At 30.0% G+C, this 20,591-nt stretch overlaps 4 protein-coding genes across 4 annotated transcripts; 1 reads left to right on the top strand and 3 right to left on the bottom strand.

Annotated features, from left to right (window-relative positions):
• The first annotated feature begins 1,108 nt into the window (after positions 1-1,108).
• On the top strand, positions 1,109-3,960 carry LOC145041236 (uncharacterized). The gene is made up of 6 exons (XM_078989239.1): positions 1,109-1,242; positions 1,476-1,573; positions 1,706-1,891; positions 2,319-2,577; positions 3,392-3,473; positions 3,569-3,960. The coding sequence occupies exons 1-6, from the start codon at positions 1,217-1,219 to the stop codon at positions 3,767-3,769; spliced, it is 852 nt and encodes a 283-aa protein (XP_078845365.1). The 5' UTR covers positions 1,109-1,216; the 3' UTR covers positions 3,770-3,960.
• Positions 3,961-4,316: 356 nt separating this feature from the next.
• LOC145041237 (nodulin-related protein 1-like) lies at positions 4,317-4,984 on the bottom strand. The gene has a single exon (XM_078989240.1). The coding sequence runs from the start codon at positions 4,907-4,909 to the stop codon at positions 4,448-4,450; it is 462 nt and encodes a 153-aa protein (XP_078845366.1). The 5' UTR covers positions 4,910-4,984; the 3' UTR covers positions 4,317-4,447.
• A 777-nt stretch (positions 4,985-5,761) lies between these two features.
• On the bottom strand, positions 5,762-6,646 carry LOC145039287 (uncharacterized). The gene has a single exon (XM_078987356.1). It carries the CDS (start codon positions 6,644-6,646, stop codon positions 5,762-5,764), a length of 885 nt encoding a protein of 294 aa, XP_078843482.1.
• A 50-nt stretch (positions 6,647-6,696) lies between these two features.
• LOC145039286 (uncharacterized) lies at positions 6,697-20,366 on the bottom strand. Its single transcript, XM_078987355.1, has 24 exons — positions 20,214-20,366; positions 19,772-20,042; positions 19,594-19,687; positions 19,342-19,469; positions 19,177-19,261; positions 18,983-19,064; positions 18,688-18,884; positions 18,470-18,590; positions 18,181-18,360; positions 17,959-18,033; positions 17,662-17,854; positions 17,497-17,555; positions 16,127-16,334; positions 15,005-15,061; positions 13,452-13,492; positions 12,322-12,472; positions 12,151-12,232; positions 10,473-10,681; positions 9,936-10,371; positions 9,551-9,840; positions 9,407-9,462; positions 8,899-9,316; positions 7,555-8,769; positions 6,697-7,424 (listed from the first exon to the last, which is right to left on the bottom strand). Exons 1-24 carry the CDS (start codon positions 20,364-20,366, stop codon positions 6,697-6,699), a joined length of 5,529 nt encoding a protein of 1,842 aa, XP_078843481.1.
• Positions 20,367-20,591: the final 225 nt, after the last annotated feature.

Genomic DNA, 20,591 nt, shown 5'->3' with positions numbered 1-20,591 from the left:
AATGTATATTTTATTGGATTTATTGCTGACTTGGACACTTGCTCATTAAATAAGCTAATAAGATGGATACGATGAATTATGTAATTCTACGTTTACTTTTAAACTTGATATCCATCTCATCGGCTTATTTATGATTATATATTTAGGTGAACAATGAAACTGATAAAATGCGTGTTTCCTGAAAAAATGACTGAAAATAAGCTGATGAGATAGATACGTTGGGTTACATAATATTTGATAGACAATTTGAAATTTCTTATAAACTTAAAAAATGACGAAGTTGTTGCTAGTCTATGTAATTATTGCAGTATCCGTTTGATATATTTTATATTTCAAAAAATATACAATACAACAGGATATCAAGTTTTATGATAATCATAACATTATATAATCCAACATATACATCCCATCAGTTCATTAAATGACTAGACGTCTATGTTTGCATTAAAATAGATAAAATGTATGTTACAGACAAAAAATGATATCATCACTGATAAACTGAGAAAAATGAGATCAAATCGTCATTGTTACCGGTAATTTATGATTTTTCATAAACAAAATTTAATTTGAGATTTTTTTTTCTTCGTAAATTAGGCTAAAATATTAGAATTTTTCTTAAGATTTTCTCTTTTTTTAATTAGAAAAATATAATACTACTTAATCCATGTAATGTTATTTTATGTTATGCTAGCTATACAAACTTATCATGCACATCATCACTTTTCATTAGTTATTGAATGGCAAAAATGATCCGTAATAGTATGTAGATGAATATTACAGCCAGCAAAAAAAACTAGTCACGGATGGTGTTTGCCTGTCCGTATAGACTTGCCCCAGGAATAAAATTAAGAAATTAATAAACAGATCTTTGGAAAACGAACAAGTTTGATGCAAATGACAAACAGTCTCCCACCGATTCTTGGTTAACTTCTTGCCTATGCACCCAAGGAAAATGGTAAACAAACTAAGCAATAAATTTGTTAGGAAAAGACTTTAGATGACGTGGAATGTTTTGATTGGTGAGGTCAAATAGGTGGGACCCATGGAAAATCACTTAGACCAATCAGATACATCCATGCCATCTTGTCAAAGAAAGAACCCCTAGAGGATGAAGCAAAAGAAAAGAATACTTTCATTATACATCAAGAACCAAATGCAAAGCAACTTATAATACCGTACAATTTGAGCAAATCTCAAACCTCCAAAGTTTTTATTCATGGAGGGTTTGCTCAAGCAGATCAGGTAAATTATTAGCTTTTGGAATCATCATATTTAGTTTTTGCTATAAATAAACCAATGTTCTTTTTAACATTATATTTGATAATTTTGGACAAAAATGTGAACTATGGATGCTTTTTGCATTTAGGTTCTATAGTTCACCAAGTACTTCGCTCTTACAAAATATTATCCTCTTTTTAATAATTTTTATAAGAACAATAAATTGTTTGGAATCTAACTATTACGATTACCGGTAGCACGATATTTTTTCGTGAGAAGGAAAACGAAGCACAAACTACACGCGTGATTAGAGATCGAAAGATTTCATCTCGAAGAACCCGAAGTTCCAAAGAAGGTAAAGTAGCCCAAAACAAACTTTCGAATAACTCGTCTACAAATGATTTAAACTTATTATTAGAATCCTATCAAGTTAGATGTTCATAACATTTATTTATAATTGTTACGAATCGGCACATTTAATTTCTAGACCGTCGAAAAGGCCAAAATTGGCACCAAAGACAACCTTCGCGCGAAACAAGTCGTGACTACGATAAAATGGAGGGTGAGGAGTTTCGGACTGCTGTCGCAGCTGCTGCATTCGCAGTTAATTCTATCGAAAACAAAGAAGATGAAATGAAACAAGACCCGGGTTCAAATTCTAGGAAATCCTCCGGTAAAATATTTTAATTGTTTTTATCTTGATTGGATTAACATCGTATTTAGTCTTTAAAAAAACTAAAGATTGATACAGATAGGAGACCAAAAAAAAAAAAAATCAACTCATAAATGACCGATGGACCGGTCAATTTGAACTAATATCTTTTTCTTATTTATCATATTAATATTGTTAATGAATAAAAAAACAAGAAATAAAATTAAAATATATGGTACAATCCGTTTTCATGACCTGGATTACCAGCCAAAGACCGTTCTAGTCCGAAAAATTATGTTAGCTCATTCGTATTTTGTGCCTCTATATTAAGCTACATATTTTGTGGTGATTTATTATAATAAGATAAAAAAGACATTGTTTTAAAAAATCAATTACATTTGTGAAAACTTATTAAACTAACTATAATTTATTTTGACTTGAAATCTAGAAATCCAAGAGGTGTCACAAAGACCGCAATCTAATGAAGATCTCCAAGGTGAAGCTAATAATCATCCAACAACAACCATAATTAAGATGAAACCCGATAACAATGTGTCAAAAAAGAGTATTGGTTCAACCATGTCAATCGACAAAACTCCTAGTTTTTCTATAGAAAAACAATTGGATGAAGAAACTAGTAAGTTAGATCTTGAAAAGAGACTTGGAGATGTTTGGGAGAAAACTGAATTGCAAAAGATCAAAGAACGGTATGTGTTACTATCAAAGTCTTGGAGAAATAGCCATCATATTTAATTTTGTAACCAATCATTTTTTTTTACAAAATGCTAGAATGAAAATACAATCAAACGGTAAACTATGATTTTTTTTTTTTTTTTTTTTTGGTTTTATTGATTTTTTTTTCATGTTTTAACTGTAAGTTTTTCTTTTTCCTCAAGAAAACCACTATATAAAATTTTGAATTTTATAAAAAACATTAGTTTAGATTTTTTTTTTTTCAGTTTAACCACTTGAAGAAAATTTTCTTTTCAGTTTAATCATTTGAATTTTTGACTTCTAAAAAAAACATCTTTAACCAGAAAAAACAATTTCCAGTTTGATTTTTGTAAAAAAAAAAAACATCTTTTTATTTTGGCTTAAAATAAAAAGCATCAAATATGAAATGAAACAAATGATCATTTTCTTTTCTTCGTCGCATGAAATTGAATGATAATTCTCTTTTGTCCGTTTTTAAATAACTTGTTAAGTTTGAAATAGTTAACATCTTTAACTAAATCGTTAAGTTTTAAGTAACTTTGGAAGATAAAATTGAATACAAAATCAAATTTTAAGTCGAGTTTGAATTTCATTTCTTATTCTTAATTTTATTTGCTTTCGATAGACAAAAGTTATACGTTTACTTATAAACAATATAAACCCTTTAAAATATTAATATCAATATATCATATATCACATTACATGGGTTCCACATAATGAATGAAACAAGTCCACTCCTTGTGAAGTCAACTTCCAAATTAACTCAAAATCCTGTAAATTTGAGAATTTGTTCTTAAATTTGATCAGGTTTACGAAGGTGAAAGCGGTAATATCCGAGTGGGAGAATAAAAAGAAGTTGAGAGCAAAGAAAAAATTGATAAAGAAAGAGGTCTTGTTTTTAACCCTTTTTTTTTCTCGATAAAAACATAAAACAATTAGTTTCACAACTTTAGTGTTCAAAAGACCCACCATTGAAGCTTGCAGGGTAAGCTAGAGTGGAAAAGAGCTCGAGAACTGCAAGATTTCATGAGAAAGATGCAGACGATTGAAAATATCTCCAGAGAAGCAATATCACAGACAGAGGAGAACCGAAGAAATGAAGAAGATAGAGTTAAAGAGAATGCAAATATGATTCGATCAACTGGAAAAATCCAAAAACCAATATACTTATGTTGTTGGTTCTAGCGTAACGCTTCTCCACCACAATTTGTTGATATCCAACACAATATTTGATATTGTCGCTATATGTTTGATATCCATCAAGATCATATATATATATTATATCAGATTGCTTTTGAGTGATATATTCTTGTAGGTGTTATGAATTCAACTGGAAAACATAATATTTAAGTTGTATTGTTTATTGCTTTGGTCAATTAAGACGTTTTTTTTTTTCTTCTTATTAAGTCTTGTACGTGAAAGTGATTAAATAAATGTATGAGTAAATAAACCGATGTATCGAATATAGTATGTTAAATTTATAGATATGGAGTGGATAAAAGGTGGATAACAATATTTTACTCTTACATTGATCAGATTTTCTCAATATTCATTAATTTAAGAAACATTCATCAATTAATTTAAGAAAAATTTATAAGAAGACATTCATTTTACTTATGCCAACAATCGGATGTTGATTTATTTAGTTTAAAAAGAAAGAATTGGGTTTATAACAAAAACCATTTGTAACCAATTATCCATATTGTGTAAACTAATTTAGTGAAGTAGTTAATAATTAGAACACATCATGTAATCAATTATTAATACAGAAACGACGTACAACATTCAAAACAAGAGGTACAAGTCACACAGCGAAAAAGATCAAAGTCGTTGCTTGATTTACATATAGTAGCAGCAACAGTTCTACTTGAAGAAACTTCCGGCGGCCTTCAGGGCATCTGCGGCTCCAAACCCACTTCCAGATTCTTCCTTTTCACTTTTCTTCTCCTCCACCGGCGGCGCGGCTGCTGGTGCCTCAGCTTCGCCCTCCTTGGTGGGTGGTGGTGTTGTAGCACTAGCACCGGACTTCTCATACTCGTGAAGATAATCATCTGCCTTCTTTAGATACTGCCCAACTCCTTGGGTCTCATCAAACTTTCCGTACTCCTTGGCGGCATCAAGGACGTCCGCGGCGGCGCCGGCGGTCTTAACCTTGTCAATTTTGTCTGTTTGGTTGCTTGCAGCTAACTTAGCTGCCTCCGCCACCTGCTTGGCACTTGACAATAGCTCCGTGGACGATGGTTGCTCTGTGTTAGTACTCTTCTCGTTGCCGTCGGTCGTAGAGTCGGAGACGGCGGTTTTGAGGGTGCTCATAAATGAATTCATGTTTGCCGGTGAGAAAAGAACGATGGAAAATGAAGAAAGCGGATAATGGATATTTTTGGCATCAACCAAGAGGCAAGAGGATAAATAGATGAATGGTTTACGATTTTGCCCTTGAGATAAAGAGGCCGTTGAGTGGTGGTGGGGGTGACACGACTGAGGGTATAGAGGTCAATAACTTAACTAATTGATGACCAATGTGTCGGCCACTCTGTGACCAATAAGTTTGGGGGCCCCGTTTGGATGATTGTCTACGTGGCACGGTGGCAGGGACCTGAGTTTGACTCTTCAATGGTTAGTGCGTGCTGCGCACCTATTGGTCGTGTATTTGTGTTAGAACCGTGTAGTAAATCTTCCATCCGTCTCTCTTTAATTACATTATTTATCAGTTTTACTTTTATTAATATTATTAGATTAGGTTACAACCCGTGGAAACCACGGGTCAAAAATTGAAAAACAGATTTATATTATTAATAAGAATTAAGTTTGTTTAGCAATATTTGTAATGATTATTTAAAATTAAAATTAATATAATTTTGTAAAAAAGTATATAAATTTGAATATATGTTAAATAGAAACACAATCAATCCATCCAAAGTTAAATATGAAGATAACTAAAATACATCTTTGAATATGTGAATGATTTATGAAGTGTGAGGGCAAATCAATATTTTTTTGTAATGAGGGAGGAATCAAGAAACACCATGTGACGTCTATTAAAGTCTGAAAATGAAATATCAAAACAAACTGAATATTATGGATTACAATGCTCTATAAAGAATAAATTATTTAAAAAAAATGTTACAAAAAAACAGAAAAAAACATAATTGTTAGAATTTAATGGGTAAGAAGCAGTTATAAATTCCTAAAAACTTCCTTATACACAACATTTGAAGTTTTGTTTGTAAGTCTACCATCCTTATCTAAAATTAACAATTTCAGTCTTTCTCTACTTTGAACTCTAGATAAGGCAACATACAGTTGTTCATGTGGAAAAACAGGATCCTTGAGATACAAACCAACCTTTGATAACGACTGCCCCTGACTTTTATTAATTGTCATTGCAAAACATACAGCCAATGGAAATTGTCTTCTTTGAAATTTGAAAGGAATTTTTTTTCCAGATGGACTTAAAGACATTCTTGGAATAAATGTTTGCTTTCCGATATTAGTTCCAGATATTATAATTGCCTCAATAACACGTTTGCCAAGAGATTTCACTTGTAGTCTAGTGCCGTTACATAATCCATTTTTTTGATCAATGTTTCTTAGTAACATAACTAGAACACCGACTTTTAGAATTAACTTGTGATTTGGCAAACCTGATACCTTAAGACCATTTAAAATATCAGGGGAGTATAAATTGGGATCAAACTGATCATGAACAAACTCGGATTGGCAAAGAGTATCTGAACTTAAATATTCTACTTCTTCTCCGGGAAACAATGCTAACAAACGATCATTGATTTGTTGGACAACTTCATTTTTTGGAGCTAGTATAACTCTTTCTTGAAAATAACTCGTACCGTTGAAGTTTTCCAAGATTGAAGGATATACAAACTCAATTAATGAACCTATAGGATCATGTGGATCACTAATGAGAATATCATCCGGAACATCAATAATCGTTTCACCATCGTTCAAACCACCAACTTTTCCTTCTCCTATGTCCAAAAGCCAGTTTGCAAAATTTTGTATTTTTCGAATATCAGATGGATCCTTTCCAACGGTTAGTCTCATGTTTTTTGTTAATCTATGGACTTTGCATTGTTGCCATATATATGAAGAGCTTAAAGAAGCATTAACGATATTTTGTCTGTACCTCCTTGAACAACAGGTAGAATCTGCCTGAAGTCTCCTCCAAAAACAATCGCTTTCCCTCCAAATGGAATATCTGAGTTGGTAGACTTATCAAACTTACATACATCTCTCAGAGCTCGATCTAAAGCTTCAAATGCATGTTTGTGGACCATAGGTGCTTCATCCCAAATAATCAATGAGCTTTTTCTTACTAATCTGCCGAGTTCACTATCAGGCGGTATCTTACAAACAGAATACTCGGTAAGATTCAACGGAATTATAAACCGAGAGTGTGCTGTCCTACCTCCAAGCAATAATAAAGATGCAATACCACTTGAAGCAACATTTAAAACTATATCACCATTACATCTAATTGCTGCAGATAACGTCTTCCAAAGAAAGGTTTTGCCTGTTCCACCATATCCATAAACAAAAAACACACCTCCTTTATTATCATTGACTGTAGTCATGATATCAAGAAAAATATTGCGTTGCTCGTTTGTTAATGCATGAAACATACTATCAAACTCTTTCTTTAAAAGCGTTATGTCATACTCCAGCTCCTCCATGATAAGTCGATTTGTTGAAGAAGAAACTATGTCGGAATCAGGGTAAGGCATTTGTTTATAATGTTTAAGACTCGTGTTGTTACGAAGTAAAATTTGTTCGATCTCGAACAAAGTCAGGTTTTTGAGTTGATCCTCATTGAGTGATAAACCTGTAAAAAATGAATAATATGTCAAAAAGAATATAATATTAACCAATGTAATGGTAAAAAAAAATTATACCGTGCATATTTAAAATATATATAATCCGTTTTTACATATAATGATACGAAATTATAATACTTGGAGACTTTAATCTACGCTGTTGGTTGTAAAGAATACCATCTGACAAATGTTGCCATGTATTTTCCCAAACAAACTCTGGTCTACCCAAACTGTTAGACATTAACATCGTAGCAAATAAGAAACGAAGATAAAAACCAGTTCCTGAATGAATTGCTTCCTTAATTGCATCAACATATTCTTTGTCATCATCTAAGAGGCCCAAAGCATAGCATGCATCTCGAAAAGTAGGAAATTCTTCACCGTTTACCGTGCGAATTTCTTCAAATGATTTTGGACCTTTCACTTTATTTAAAAGAATCCGTAAGAAGTAGACTTCGCCAAGTTTAGGTGAAATAGAGTGAATCCTTCCTATTGAACGTCCAATTTTCCTTGGCTTCCACAATTTATCATCAGGTTTCCAAACAAACTTTGTAGGAAATTCAACATATGTAAGTTTTCGTGCATCTTTATTAATTTTATTACATTCCATCCAAGATGTGAACATAGAAGCAGCAACTGAAGGTTGTTCAAGAACATTGTCAATATCATTGTCTGCGACATTTATGACTTGTTGTTGATCAGGAAGATGAAAAGGTAGTCGCATCACAGAAGGATATCGGTAATGAACATCGTATTTAAATATTCGCCATGATGCTTCACATGCAGATATATATCTACATTCATAATAATCTTTTATTTCATCGACAACCTTTTCGTGATTAGAATCAGCGTTGATGTCAACAACAATTGTAGCTCTATCTGGACCTTTGTTTATATATTTAAACAGATACTTTATGGAAGATCCCTGATTGCACCATTCAACATTAATGTGTGCCTGATATCTTTTCAACAGATATTTGTTATATGGAACAACATTTCTATTGTCTAACTTGACACCTAATTTTTCGACAAAATATCCATTGTTTCTTCTCATATATAAGGGATAACCGTTGACATCAACCGAAGAATGATCACATAATTGCTTTGGAATTTTTTTCGAACATTGCTTGTCAACCATGCATGGACAATTCATATTTTCAGCTCCACAAGGACCATGTATCATGAATTCACTTACAAGTGAATACAATTCTGGATCTTCATTGATATTTGGAATCTCAGCAGAAATAATCGGATCAATATATTCAACAGTAGGCCGCTTGGAGTTAGCATGCATAAACAGACAAATATGACAATGTGGCAAACCTCTTTTTTGAAATTCAATCGTATAGACCACTGCAAATTAATTTTATAAATAAGATAATCTTTGTACTGGATGAAATATATTTGCAAATAACCAAAAATATTAACAAACTAAATAATCATTATAACAAAACTATTAGAAATAAATACAAGTTTTATTACCTCCTTGAACAATGCCGAAAATTTTATTTTCCCGTATGTCTTTAATCAAAGCATCGAGCTTTATTTTGAATAGCCTACATAAGATATCAGGTCTATCTTCTGGATTTAGTGAAGTGTTATGAAGAAACCTTTTAACTTCAGGCCATTTTGGATTACATGTAAAGGTTATGAAGAAATCAGGATATCCAAACCATTTACATAAGGACATGGCATCAAGGTAGTTTTGCATCATATAACGTGCACCACCAGTGAATGAAGAAGGTAAGATTACACGTTGTCCAACATTGGATATATCTTTATTCCCTAGGTTCTGTTGAGTACGTAACTTTTCATAAGACTCACATCTAAGAATTTGTTGTTTGCTCCTTATGAAATGTAATCTTTCACTTTCAATCATAGTATAAGCATCAACCAAAAACTGTTGGAACAACCATTTTGAATTAAGAATTAGTGAAAAAATATTGATCCCTGTCTTGTATTCTATAAGAAAAAAACTCTCTCATTGTACAGTTGGCCCTCTTGCTGTTGCTTGTTGGTGTAATACCTCGATGTGGTATGTCAACCCTGTAACCATCATCACCATATGGATACAGTAGTGGATACTGAAGAGGAAGGTATGATGGATGTAATTCACTAATACGCCGTAGAAAACCTGATGACGTTTGAACAACAATATCTCTATTATCAATTGAATCACCAATATCTCCAACAATTAAAGCGGCAACCTCAGAAGCAGATGGTAGGTTGTATATCCTTCCATCTTGGTCACCTCTTCCAATAAGTCTCAACTTGATATCAACATGAGGGTTTTGATGAAAACAATCCCTAACCATTCTATAAGACTGAACCAAGACATTATTTGAATCCAACATCAACTTCAAATCTTGTATAATATCATTATCAAGGACAGAAGAATTTGACGTAGATCGTTGATTATCTCCACTGCAAGTAACATGAACATATAAACATAAGATAAATAAATAATATAATGTTGATGAATAAGATATCTATTAATGTGATAATTGTGAAAAGTGTACCCAAAACATGTCCGTCTATTCGCGATCTCATTATCAGTATCGTATATGTACAACTGAGAGAATTTTGGTTTTAACCCATGTTCCGGTAAAAGGCTTCCGATACTATGATAATTTTGACCGCTAAGTCTAAAAATGTATGGAGCATTTCCTCTATTGATTGAGGAATCAATCTTTCCACCCATTGACGTAAAAGAAAACATAGAATTGTAAGAACGAATGTTCTTCATGAAGTGTTTGCTTTTAGAATCTCCCGATGTAAAAAGATGGGCATAACTTGAAGGTGCATTCTTTAAAGTTGGTAGTTCAACTTTGCCATAACCACAACATAAAGAATAATTTTGATTCTCATTTTTTTTACATTTGATAGATTCATCTTTCCATAATTTTGCAAAACATGTTTGGCATACAACAATCTGATCACCATGATCCAAATAATCTGTCAATTAAGGTTGACATAAAGATGTTAAATTTGTAAGTTTATATAAGTGAAAAATATTGAATGAACAAATATAAATATTATATTTGTATCAAAATTACCTTTTGATATACCGTTGTATATGTTTTGCTCATTTTGAGCATCGATTTTGTCTTGATCGGATCTCAAACCATATATTGGAATAGGAGTTAAATTTGGCATTTTTTTCTTTGCTTTATTATTTGGATTAGCTAACAGGACTGAAGACGATTTTGATGTTATTGTAGATGATTTGTTGGATGTGTCGCCATTTGAAAATACAGAGAATTGTCTAATATTTGTTAACGGCGATTGTCAACTATTATTGGAAATATCCATGGCTGCGGAAAAAATTGAAAGTATACATTGTTAAATATGATACAATAATAATATATGTTACAAATTAAAATGGTAAAATAAATGAGTTACCGTTGGAAATGTTAGATAACGGAGTTCTAACATTTAAATATGATGGAGGAGGTTGTAACATTGCTTGTTTTGATGTATTTGAACTTGTTTTTGATCGGTATGTGCTTTTATTTCGATGTACAACTCCTTTGAATTCATATAAAAAAAAGTGGTTATCAGAAATGTAAAATTGTTTAATAATTATTTTAATATTATATGAATATGAATATTGATAAAGAGATGATATAAAAAGACGATGATGTAATAAATTTTATTACATATATTTAAAAAAAAACTTAAAAAGTTTAAAAGCAATAAGTACGTTACCGTTTGAATCCAATTTCATGTTTGGTAACGGTGTCTGAAAACTGTTATTGGGAATATCGATGACTGAGAAAAGAAGATTGAAATGTAGATTATCAAATATGATACAATAACAACATATATTATAAAAAAAATATGGAAAAATAAATGAGTTACCGTTGGAAATGTTAGATAACGGACTTCTAACATTTAAATGTGAAGGAGGAGTATGTAACATTGTTTGTTTTGACATATTTACGCTTGATGTAGATGTGGATACACTTTTATTTCGATCGACAACTCCTTTTAATTTGATTGGAAATAATATCTTATTAGAAACGGTTAAATATTAAATAATCTTGTAACTTTTTAAATAGTATATGAATACTAATAATGATAAATAGATAATATAAAAAACTATGGATGATAGAATTTTTATTTTACAGATTTAAAAGAGAGAAAAAAAAAAGTGTATAAGCAATCAAGTATGTTACCGTTTGAATTCAATCTGATGTTTGGTAACCGTGATTGAAAACTGTTATCGGAAATATCCATGACTGGTAAAAGAAGATTGAAGGTATACATTATTAAATGTGATACAATAAAAATATATATTATAAAATAAAATGGTAGTATAAATGAGTTACCATTTGAAATGTTCGATAACGGAGTTCTAACATTTAGATGTGAAGGAGAAGTTTGGAAATATGATTTTTTTGAAACATTGACACTTGATGTAGATGCGGATAGGTTTTTATTTGGATGCACAACTCCTTTGAATTTGGCTGCAAAAAAAAAATTGTGATAACAAATGGATAAATTTGAAATAATAATGTAACTCCCGAAAATATTCTATGAATATTAATATACAAAAAGACATAATACAAAAAATGAGCATGTGAGAAAATTGAATTTAGATATTTAAATTTAAATTTAATTTAAATACAAAATAAAGAAGAAAAGTGTATAACGAATTAAGTAAATTATCATTTTCATTTATTTTAAAAAGATGTGATGTTGATGTAGTTGTATGGATTCATTCGGTCGAACCTTTTTTTTTTATTGTCCAAGTATAATTTTCTTATTCTTCTTTTCTCTGTAGCCTGAACATGATAGATATTCCTATTTGAAGCTGCATAATCAAATATACACACATGAAATAGTTATAATTCAGATTAAAAACATTGATAAAGAAAGTCGTAAAATATATAATGAACGTACCGTTATCACCAGGGTTAGTAACATTTGTAGAAGTTGGAATTTGACTGACTGATGTAGTGTACAAATGCAATTGATTTGTATTATCCAGATAGAAATTATTTAATTTTATCTTCTTATTAGTCTTAAAGGAGTCCATGTTAGTAGTTGCTATCTGAAATGGAACAAAATATATAACTTTATACAATAGTTATTATCATTTGTGAATAGGGCATTTAATTAGTGGGTTTAGATATGTAATTTTATTCATCTGTCCATTGTTTGAATTGCTAATTTTGTTATCTTGGATTTGGCAACAACGTCATCAGTTTCGGAAAGACTGATATTTCATATCAATACAAAATGAAGCAAATGACCACAAAAGTTTATGTTATGCATGCCGATTAATAATTGACACTCACTTGAATACATCTAACGTTGTTACATTATATTAACTATAAATGGACGTTACTTTTTAAGCTTATTTAATTTTTGTTCACAATAGAACTCTTGAAATGTTCGAATGCAAATACAAAATTAAAATATGAATTTGATTTTTTTTGGTTTGTGGGTATGCAATTATTTTTTTAGTAATTATTCACATCATTAATTTATTTAAACATATTTTATTATAACTTTTTGTTTTTGTCTAAATAAAACTTATATATTATTAGTTTAATAATTTTTTATAAATCTTTTACCCGTGGTTTCCACGGATTGTAACCTAGCTTAAAATAAAAAAAAATGTTGTCGATTGAACTTACGTATGACATGAAATACTAAAGTACAATGGCTTTATATGTAATGTTTCCGAATTTTGTTGCAGATATAATTTTTTTTGTACTGTATTGTTGGATTACATTTTTCTTTCATTATGTTATTTTACTTTGTAACTATTGGAACTAATGTTTATTATGTTATAAAAAGATAAGCATTGTTGGAAAAGATACTATTAGGGAGGATGATTTTGATTAACACAGCAATCGAGAATCATGGCCGTACATTTACAAAACCAGAACCAAAATTGATAATAAGAAACTTACAGAATTACTGTCGTTAATGTCCTTAATCTAGCATATAACGAAATTTGATTGAAGCATATGAAGTTCAGAAAAAACAAAAAACCGAGAATTGGAAAAAAATAAGAAACTTACAGAACGATTGAAGTAGCCGATTAAAGAATGATTCTTGATTGCTGGAACAATATGCAGTAAAGAATGATTGTTATTCATATGTTTCAATTATATATTGAACATAATAATGAAAATTGATCTTGATATTGATACCAAGGGTAAATACGGAATTTTACAAATGTAGAACAACAAATTGAGTATACAAACATAGCTAAAAAATGCAGAAAATCGAATTTCAATATAGAACAACAAAGATAAATTTGGCCTTTACGATTTAAAAGCCGTATAATATGATCAAATATAAATAAAGGGTAAAAAGGGTATTTTAGGAATATAAAAGTAAGTATCAACAGCAGCAAAGGACATTGAGAAACAGGGCTTACAAAAAATAAACATTAAATTAAAAAAATTGCAGGCCGTGGTAGGGGTATATTAGTCCAATTTGCTCTTCTTCATAGTTAAAGAATGCAGAAAATCGAAATTGGAACTACAAAGATAATAGCAATCCATTCAAACAGTACAATTAGACTGGTTTTGATTTTTTAATTGGTTTGATTGGTTTTGATATATTTGGTTCTTCTGAACAATTAGACTGGTTTTGATTTTTTAATTGGTGCTAGTGTAGCATTGTTCTTCATAATAGTTGGTTGCTAGAAGAGTTCATAATAACATTGGTTTTGAACATAAAATTATGATTGTTTTAATCCTTTCCAACATCAGAAATCACATAATAGATCTTTTTGAATTGTTTGATTGGTTATAAATATAAAAATCTCCTTAGATGTGAAAACTTATTACTGTATATATTTGTTTGGGTTTTATTTTTTTCTTGTCAGATCACTTTCTTTTAAAAATTCAAAACTTATCTGCTCTCATAATTTGCAACCTGAATTGAGAACTTATATCAGGTTGTATCTTTCTTAGCTCGAGTATTATTTTATTCAATATATTTTCTAAAATTATAGTATGTGTTTGACACACAATATCATATATGAGCATTGTTATTCCTTTCGCTTATGGGCATAACAATTAAAAAAATTGCAGGCCGTGGTAGGGGTATATTAGTCCAATTTGCTCTTCTTCATAGTTAAAGAATGCAGAAAATCGAAATTGGAAGTACAAAGATAATAGCAATCCATTCAAACAGTACATGTGATCAATGTCTGTGATGATTAACACAGACATACGTAAGACAAGGTTATTTTTACACATACACATACACATTGATGATCAATTTAGTGGATCGAATAAAGAATTTAAGATAGAAAATAATTAATAAACAACTTCTGAATCAAAGATAAATAGAAACTTTGATTAACAAATTCAATGAGAAGCAAAATTGAAGTCGCAGAAGAAGAAAAGAATTTTCAATTATACGATTAACACAAACATTGAGAAGCAATCATATATAATCATGAGAAACTCACCGAAGGATTGAAGTTGCTGATTGAATATTCGAAATTAAGAAGCAGAATTAAGATGCAGAGACCGTCCTAGGGATTGAATTATCTAATTGAAACGGAATATGATTGATATAGTATGTTATGCGCATAATAATTGATTGATATGCATACCATTTTTAGATGCTCTTAATCGGGCATGTAACGGAATTGATTTAATGTATACAGCAGCTATTCCATATTCAAATTTCAAATTACAAAATATCGATATTTCGATTATTAATCAAATCAAATCAAAGATTGTAATAGTACGTGAAACCAATCAGGGGTAAAAATGAGATTTAACATTGACAGGAACGTGAATTTTTGGTAGGACAGTAGTCAAAAATTCAAACAATCGTTTTATTTATTAATTTATTTATGCTTCCAAAGGACAATGTTAAGGCATACCAATAATGATAACTTTGATCTGTATATGATTCCTTTGTTTGAAAGAAAACTTCAATTTAGTAATATACCAAATGTATCCTTATTAGAAAGAGGCCGTTAAGTTGTATTTGTAAAATTTAGTAAAAATAGGTAAAAATGTTAGGAAAATAAGTCAAAATTCTGAAATTGTTAACTGTATATTAAAAAAATATGGATGTAAAATTTTGCAATAGTAATGGATTTAAACAATGATAAAACATAACCTAAACAGGAAAATCAGAAAAATAGGAACCAAGTAAGATGCTAAATTTGACAGAAAACAAAAGTTAAATGCTATAAACAGCCATAAAACAGAAAGTGCAAAGTGTGATTCAAAATTTATATAGCTATTTTATAGAAATTTGACAGAAAATGAAATGCTAACTGTTTTGTTATAATTACTTGTTTGAAAGAAGCATGTTATAACAGGTAAATAACTGAAAACCAAAATTCTATATTATGGTAGACAAAGGGTGTTAATGGAATTGTAAGTAAAGTTTACTCGTTAATGCTTGCTGCCATAATTACTTGTTTGAAAGAAGCATGTTATAACAGGTAAATAAGTGAAAACTAAAATAACGAAAATTGATCTTGATCTTGATACCAAGGGTAAATACGGAATTTTACAAATGTATAACAACAAATTGAGTATACAAACATAGCCAAAAAATGCAGAAAATCGAAATTGAATATAGAACAACAAAGATAAATTTGGCCTTTACGATTAAAAAGCCGTATAATATGATCAAATATAAAAATAAAGTATCTGCCAGTTATAATAACATACCAAATACCAAAAGAGCAACATACGAATTCAATTCATATTACAAGCCAATTGCAATTTGACTTTCAAAAAAACAAAACCAGCTCTTCTTTCTTCAAAGGAATACTCAATAACCTCTTCAGGAACAATCTCCTTTATCAAAACAGGGGCAGGTGTAACAGCTGTTTGCATCGCAATAGAACCCGTAGTATATGGGGTGGAGGGTAAAATCGGAATTAAATTTGTTTTTGGAGTTCTATTTGTATTTTCATCCTGTAAACCAAATATTGTAGTTTTAGTAGGGGTAGTAAATGGCGACATATTGTTATTGTTATTTTGAAATGTTTTTTGTAGGATGTCGTGTTTTTTCTCAGCTTCTGTTGTGACATTAGGGGTAGTTTTGGAAGAAATGGGAGAAAAAGGCTTGCGGAATCCATCGATTTTTTTGGTAGGACGGGAAGTAGTAGGGGTAGTTTTGGAATTGATATCCGGTTTAGGAGTTACATGAGCTAATGATAATCTTCTGTTGCTTGTAGTATTAATTTATGGAATTTAAATGATTGAAATTTTAGAGCTGATCAAAAGAATTGACAAAGGGCAAAATTGACATCTGATGCATTGTTTATTCTGTTGCGTGTTCAATATTATGAGAAATCTCATTTGACAGCTTGATTACAATCTTTTTTAATACAATACCTCAAATAATATCAAAGCACATTCCCAAGAATGCATGCACCAATATACCATTTTATTGTGAAAATTATGAATATGTCCATGTTTAAAAAATGATCATTATTTTGAACAGGAATTTATTGAATGTATTCAAATTTGAGACATCTTTTTTATAAAGCAAATATACTGATATCTTATAACACGAAATTGAAAAGTAGAATGTTATTGAATGTAATTTTTTTTATTTTTATTGCAAATATATTGGTAAAAAAATCTGAATGTGATAGATGAACCTAGAAACAACACACGTTTTAGAGTTATGTTGGTTGTTACTGGTGGGCATTTAGTTGGTTGTGTATTTGATGGAAACTCCATTGTTGCCCATAAATTATTCCAGAGGTATGTACTTTATTTATGTTATCACTTTAATTTCATCAGAAAAATTATTTATGAGGTTAAAATGAATACATCCTTGCCCAGAACAAAAAATATGCCTTATTAGTATCTATGATTGTAAATACAAGTAATGTAATTTAGTTGTATGTAATATACTTATTTGAATATGCTTGAAACAAACTAATACTTATCAAGACCACCATCGTTAAATAATTAGTATATTTCTGATAAGACTCTTTAGAAACATATTTATTTGCTTATTTTACACATAAATACACAAACATATATGCCACACATTTATTAAAAGAAGATTAGTCTAATTACAATGATAACCATAAAATGATAATCGTATTAAAATATAGAATACCAGCGAAAATAAAGCAAGAAGTATCAATGTTTGAACAGTGGACACCACAAAGAGCAATACTGTGAAAGAGAATCCAAAAAAAATCCAAATTCAAGAACATTGTTGATTAAAAAAGGACAATATCAAATTACTTTTCAAGCTTTGGTATTAATAGATCTGTGTTGCCATCAACTTTGGAATTCAATCGAGGGACCTTGGTGGATGAATTCACATTATCATAATCATCAACATCAATGGTATCTCCAACATTTCGTTTTTTTTTTACTGTTGTTGGGGAATTATACTTGAACGGACTTGTAGCTTCAAATTTGTCAGGCAATGTTGGGGTCAAATTATCACCTGTTTGCGATATCGCATCCTTAAAACAAAATGTTGTAAATAGGTTTAGTAATAAAATATTAACAAAAAGTAATCTTTTTAATAGATTATATAAAATTAAATAATGTAAATTTATAATATAACCTTTAAGGACTTTGTTTCTTGAGATACTTCATGAGATGCGATTTCTGTATCATCAGCATTTGCAGGACTACCTGCCTGAATTAGAAATTTAAATATTTATATAATTTGTGGGACATAGCTCTAAATCAATAAAGATTTACAATTTATTAGTGAAGATCATTAAAAAAATATGCATCATAAAAAGTAATATTAAAAAAACAAATAAAAATAATATATAAATACCTTGACAGCTAACTTTTTTTCCAAAGCATCGATAACGTTACTATCAACCGTATAGCCAAGTATCCCAAACCGATTGTAGTTATTGGATACATTAAAACTATTAACATCTATCTTAAAAGCCATCTTTTTATGCTCCAAACATTTGAGGTCATAAGGATATAATCTTGGATTATCCCCAGCCTGGAATAAATGTGTTATATAATATATTTATGTTTAAAAGCACATTAAAGTAAAGAAAATACAACAAATAACAGCAATTAAGAAAACAAAAATTAAAATTATGTTATACCTGTTTGATTTTATCTATAAGATCACGTGCGCGTTTTTTGACGATTCTATAAGCATCTCTATCGAAGAGAGTTAGAGTGATTGTTCCAGAATCATCTTGCACACGAATAGGTATTTTATACCTATAAAAAATTCCTAGATAAATAAACATTAAATATGTTTAATGGTTAATAATGTAGTTAAGTTGTTCTGTTGATATTTTCTTAAATGTAAAAAAACCTTGGAACAGAAGAGATCGTCTTATTTTTACAATTATCACCATTGCATTTTAAAACGACACTTGCATCACCACTATCTGCACCACTGAACAAATCTTCTGTTTGAACTTTCTTTCTACAGTTTGTACACCCATCATAATACCAATCAATATCTTGGCGAATACCATAAATGGTCCCGACAATGATATATTGGCCGACCTAAAATAAAATCAAAACGTTCATAAAAAACATTATAATTTTATTATCTGTTAAATAGAAAACAATATGACATCAATACAGATAAAATATTCACATACCTCTTGTGGTTCTATCAAATCGACAACATTTTTAACTTTGTAATTATTCAAAAAGTCATCAGATTCCGAATATGATTTAGAGCTTTCAACAGTCAAAGAAGCTGAAGGGTTTTTAATTTAGGAGTTTGAAAATAAAATTATAAAATTATTGAACAGAAACAACAAAACGATGAATTATTAAAATGTACAGTTACCTATCTGTGAATGTAACAATTTCGGGAAGATTAGCATTTATGAACATCCGTGTTTGTTCAAAATAACTGTTCACAGAAGGTGTTGCTGATGAAACAAAATAAAATAGTAAATAGAATGAGTAATATAAAAGACTAAAATAAGGTTGATTGGTATAAAAAATTTACCGTTATAGACATTAATTCTTGCACATTGCAAAAGGACAATCACACGATCAACTTCTTTATGAGCTTCAAGATAAGAAATTAACTGGTATGCAATATCTCCAAACAACGTAACGTTAACCTGCAAACCTCTGCAAAAATAATAATGGTTAAATGAATATATAATACTAAAATTCTACATGCAAGTTGTAAAGTAATGAATGTAATATATAAGATATAAGATATAAGATATAATATAAAAAAAGTTTTGGTTACTCTAAGTTTCTTATTTGTAAAGGCAGCCTATGTAGAGATTTGCTGACATCACGGGAATCAAGCTTTCCTAATGAAACAACTTCACCAATAATATCTACAAAATGATAATACAGAATGTCAAAATGATGTGAATTTAAAGAATTAAATATAATATACAATCAATAAGGAGGGAAATTACCAATTGATTCATTAGATGTAGCTGTTGCAGAGATAATTGTTTCAAAAGAAACAAAAGAAAATCCATATTTTGTTTTGGATTGAAAGTGTAGACACTCGTTAACAGTTGTTCTTCCATGGAAATTTAACTTGGAGGTTACATCACTTATTTTAAAAGTGTATTTGTTAGGAGCGATAGTGGGGGACCGGATGTAAACAGCTTGATCTTCTTTCAATTTGGACTCAAACCTTTGAAAATCTCTTGGATACACACTTGCTCGGATTTTTGTACACTATTCACATAGGGTAAGAATATTATATAATGTTAAAAATGGAATTTTTAATAAATATAAATTGGTCAACATTGAAGATAACATCTTCAATGATTGAGTTTGAATAATATTATTGGAATGATCAAATAAAAAAATGGTTATGAATAATGCTATTAAAATAGTAGATTTTACCATTTCATCCATGAGTATCATCTCAATTGATCTGACAATAGTGGGGTTGCCATCTGAAAACGATTTCCACAGCCGGATGATAGACACTTTTAGTGTGTAATCATCCTTCATATTGTCCAAGTCTCTAATGAAAGTGATCTTTCTTTCTGCCATTGTCACTATAACAGAAAAATACACAAAATAATTACAATTATGTGTATGGAGTACTAATAATATAAGAACAAACTGAATAATACAATATGGTTATATTGAAACATTCATACAAGGAAAACAAATTCTGAAAGAAACATGCTAACACAAACTATATACCCCTATACAACATTCATAATTAAAAATAATAATGATAACTTTGATCTGTATATGATTCCTTTGTTTGAA

This window comes from Lactuca saligna, chromosome 4 (genome assembly GCF_052625555.1).
Source record: "Lactuca saligna cultivar CGN05327 chromosome 4, ASM5262555v1, whole genome shotgun sequence".
NCBI lineage: Eukaryota > Viridiplantae > Streptophyta > Magnoliopsida > Asterales > Asteraceae > Lactuca > Lactuca saligna.
The sequence above is the reverse complement of the archived record's forward strand: the minus strand, read 5'-3'. Positions and strand labels throughout refer to the sequence as shown.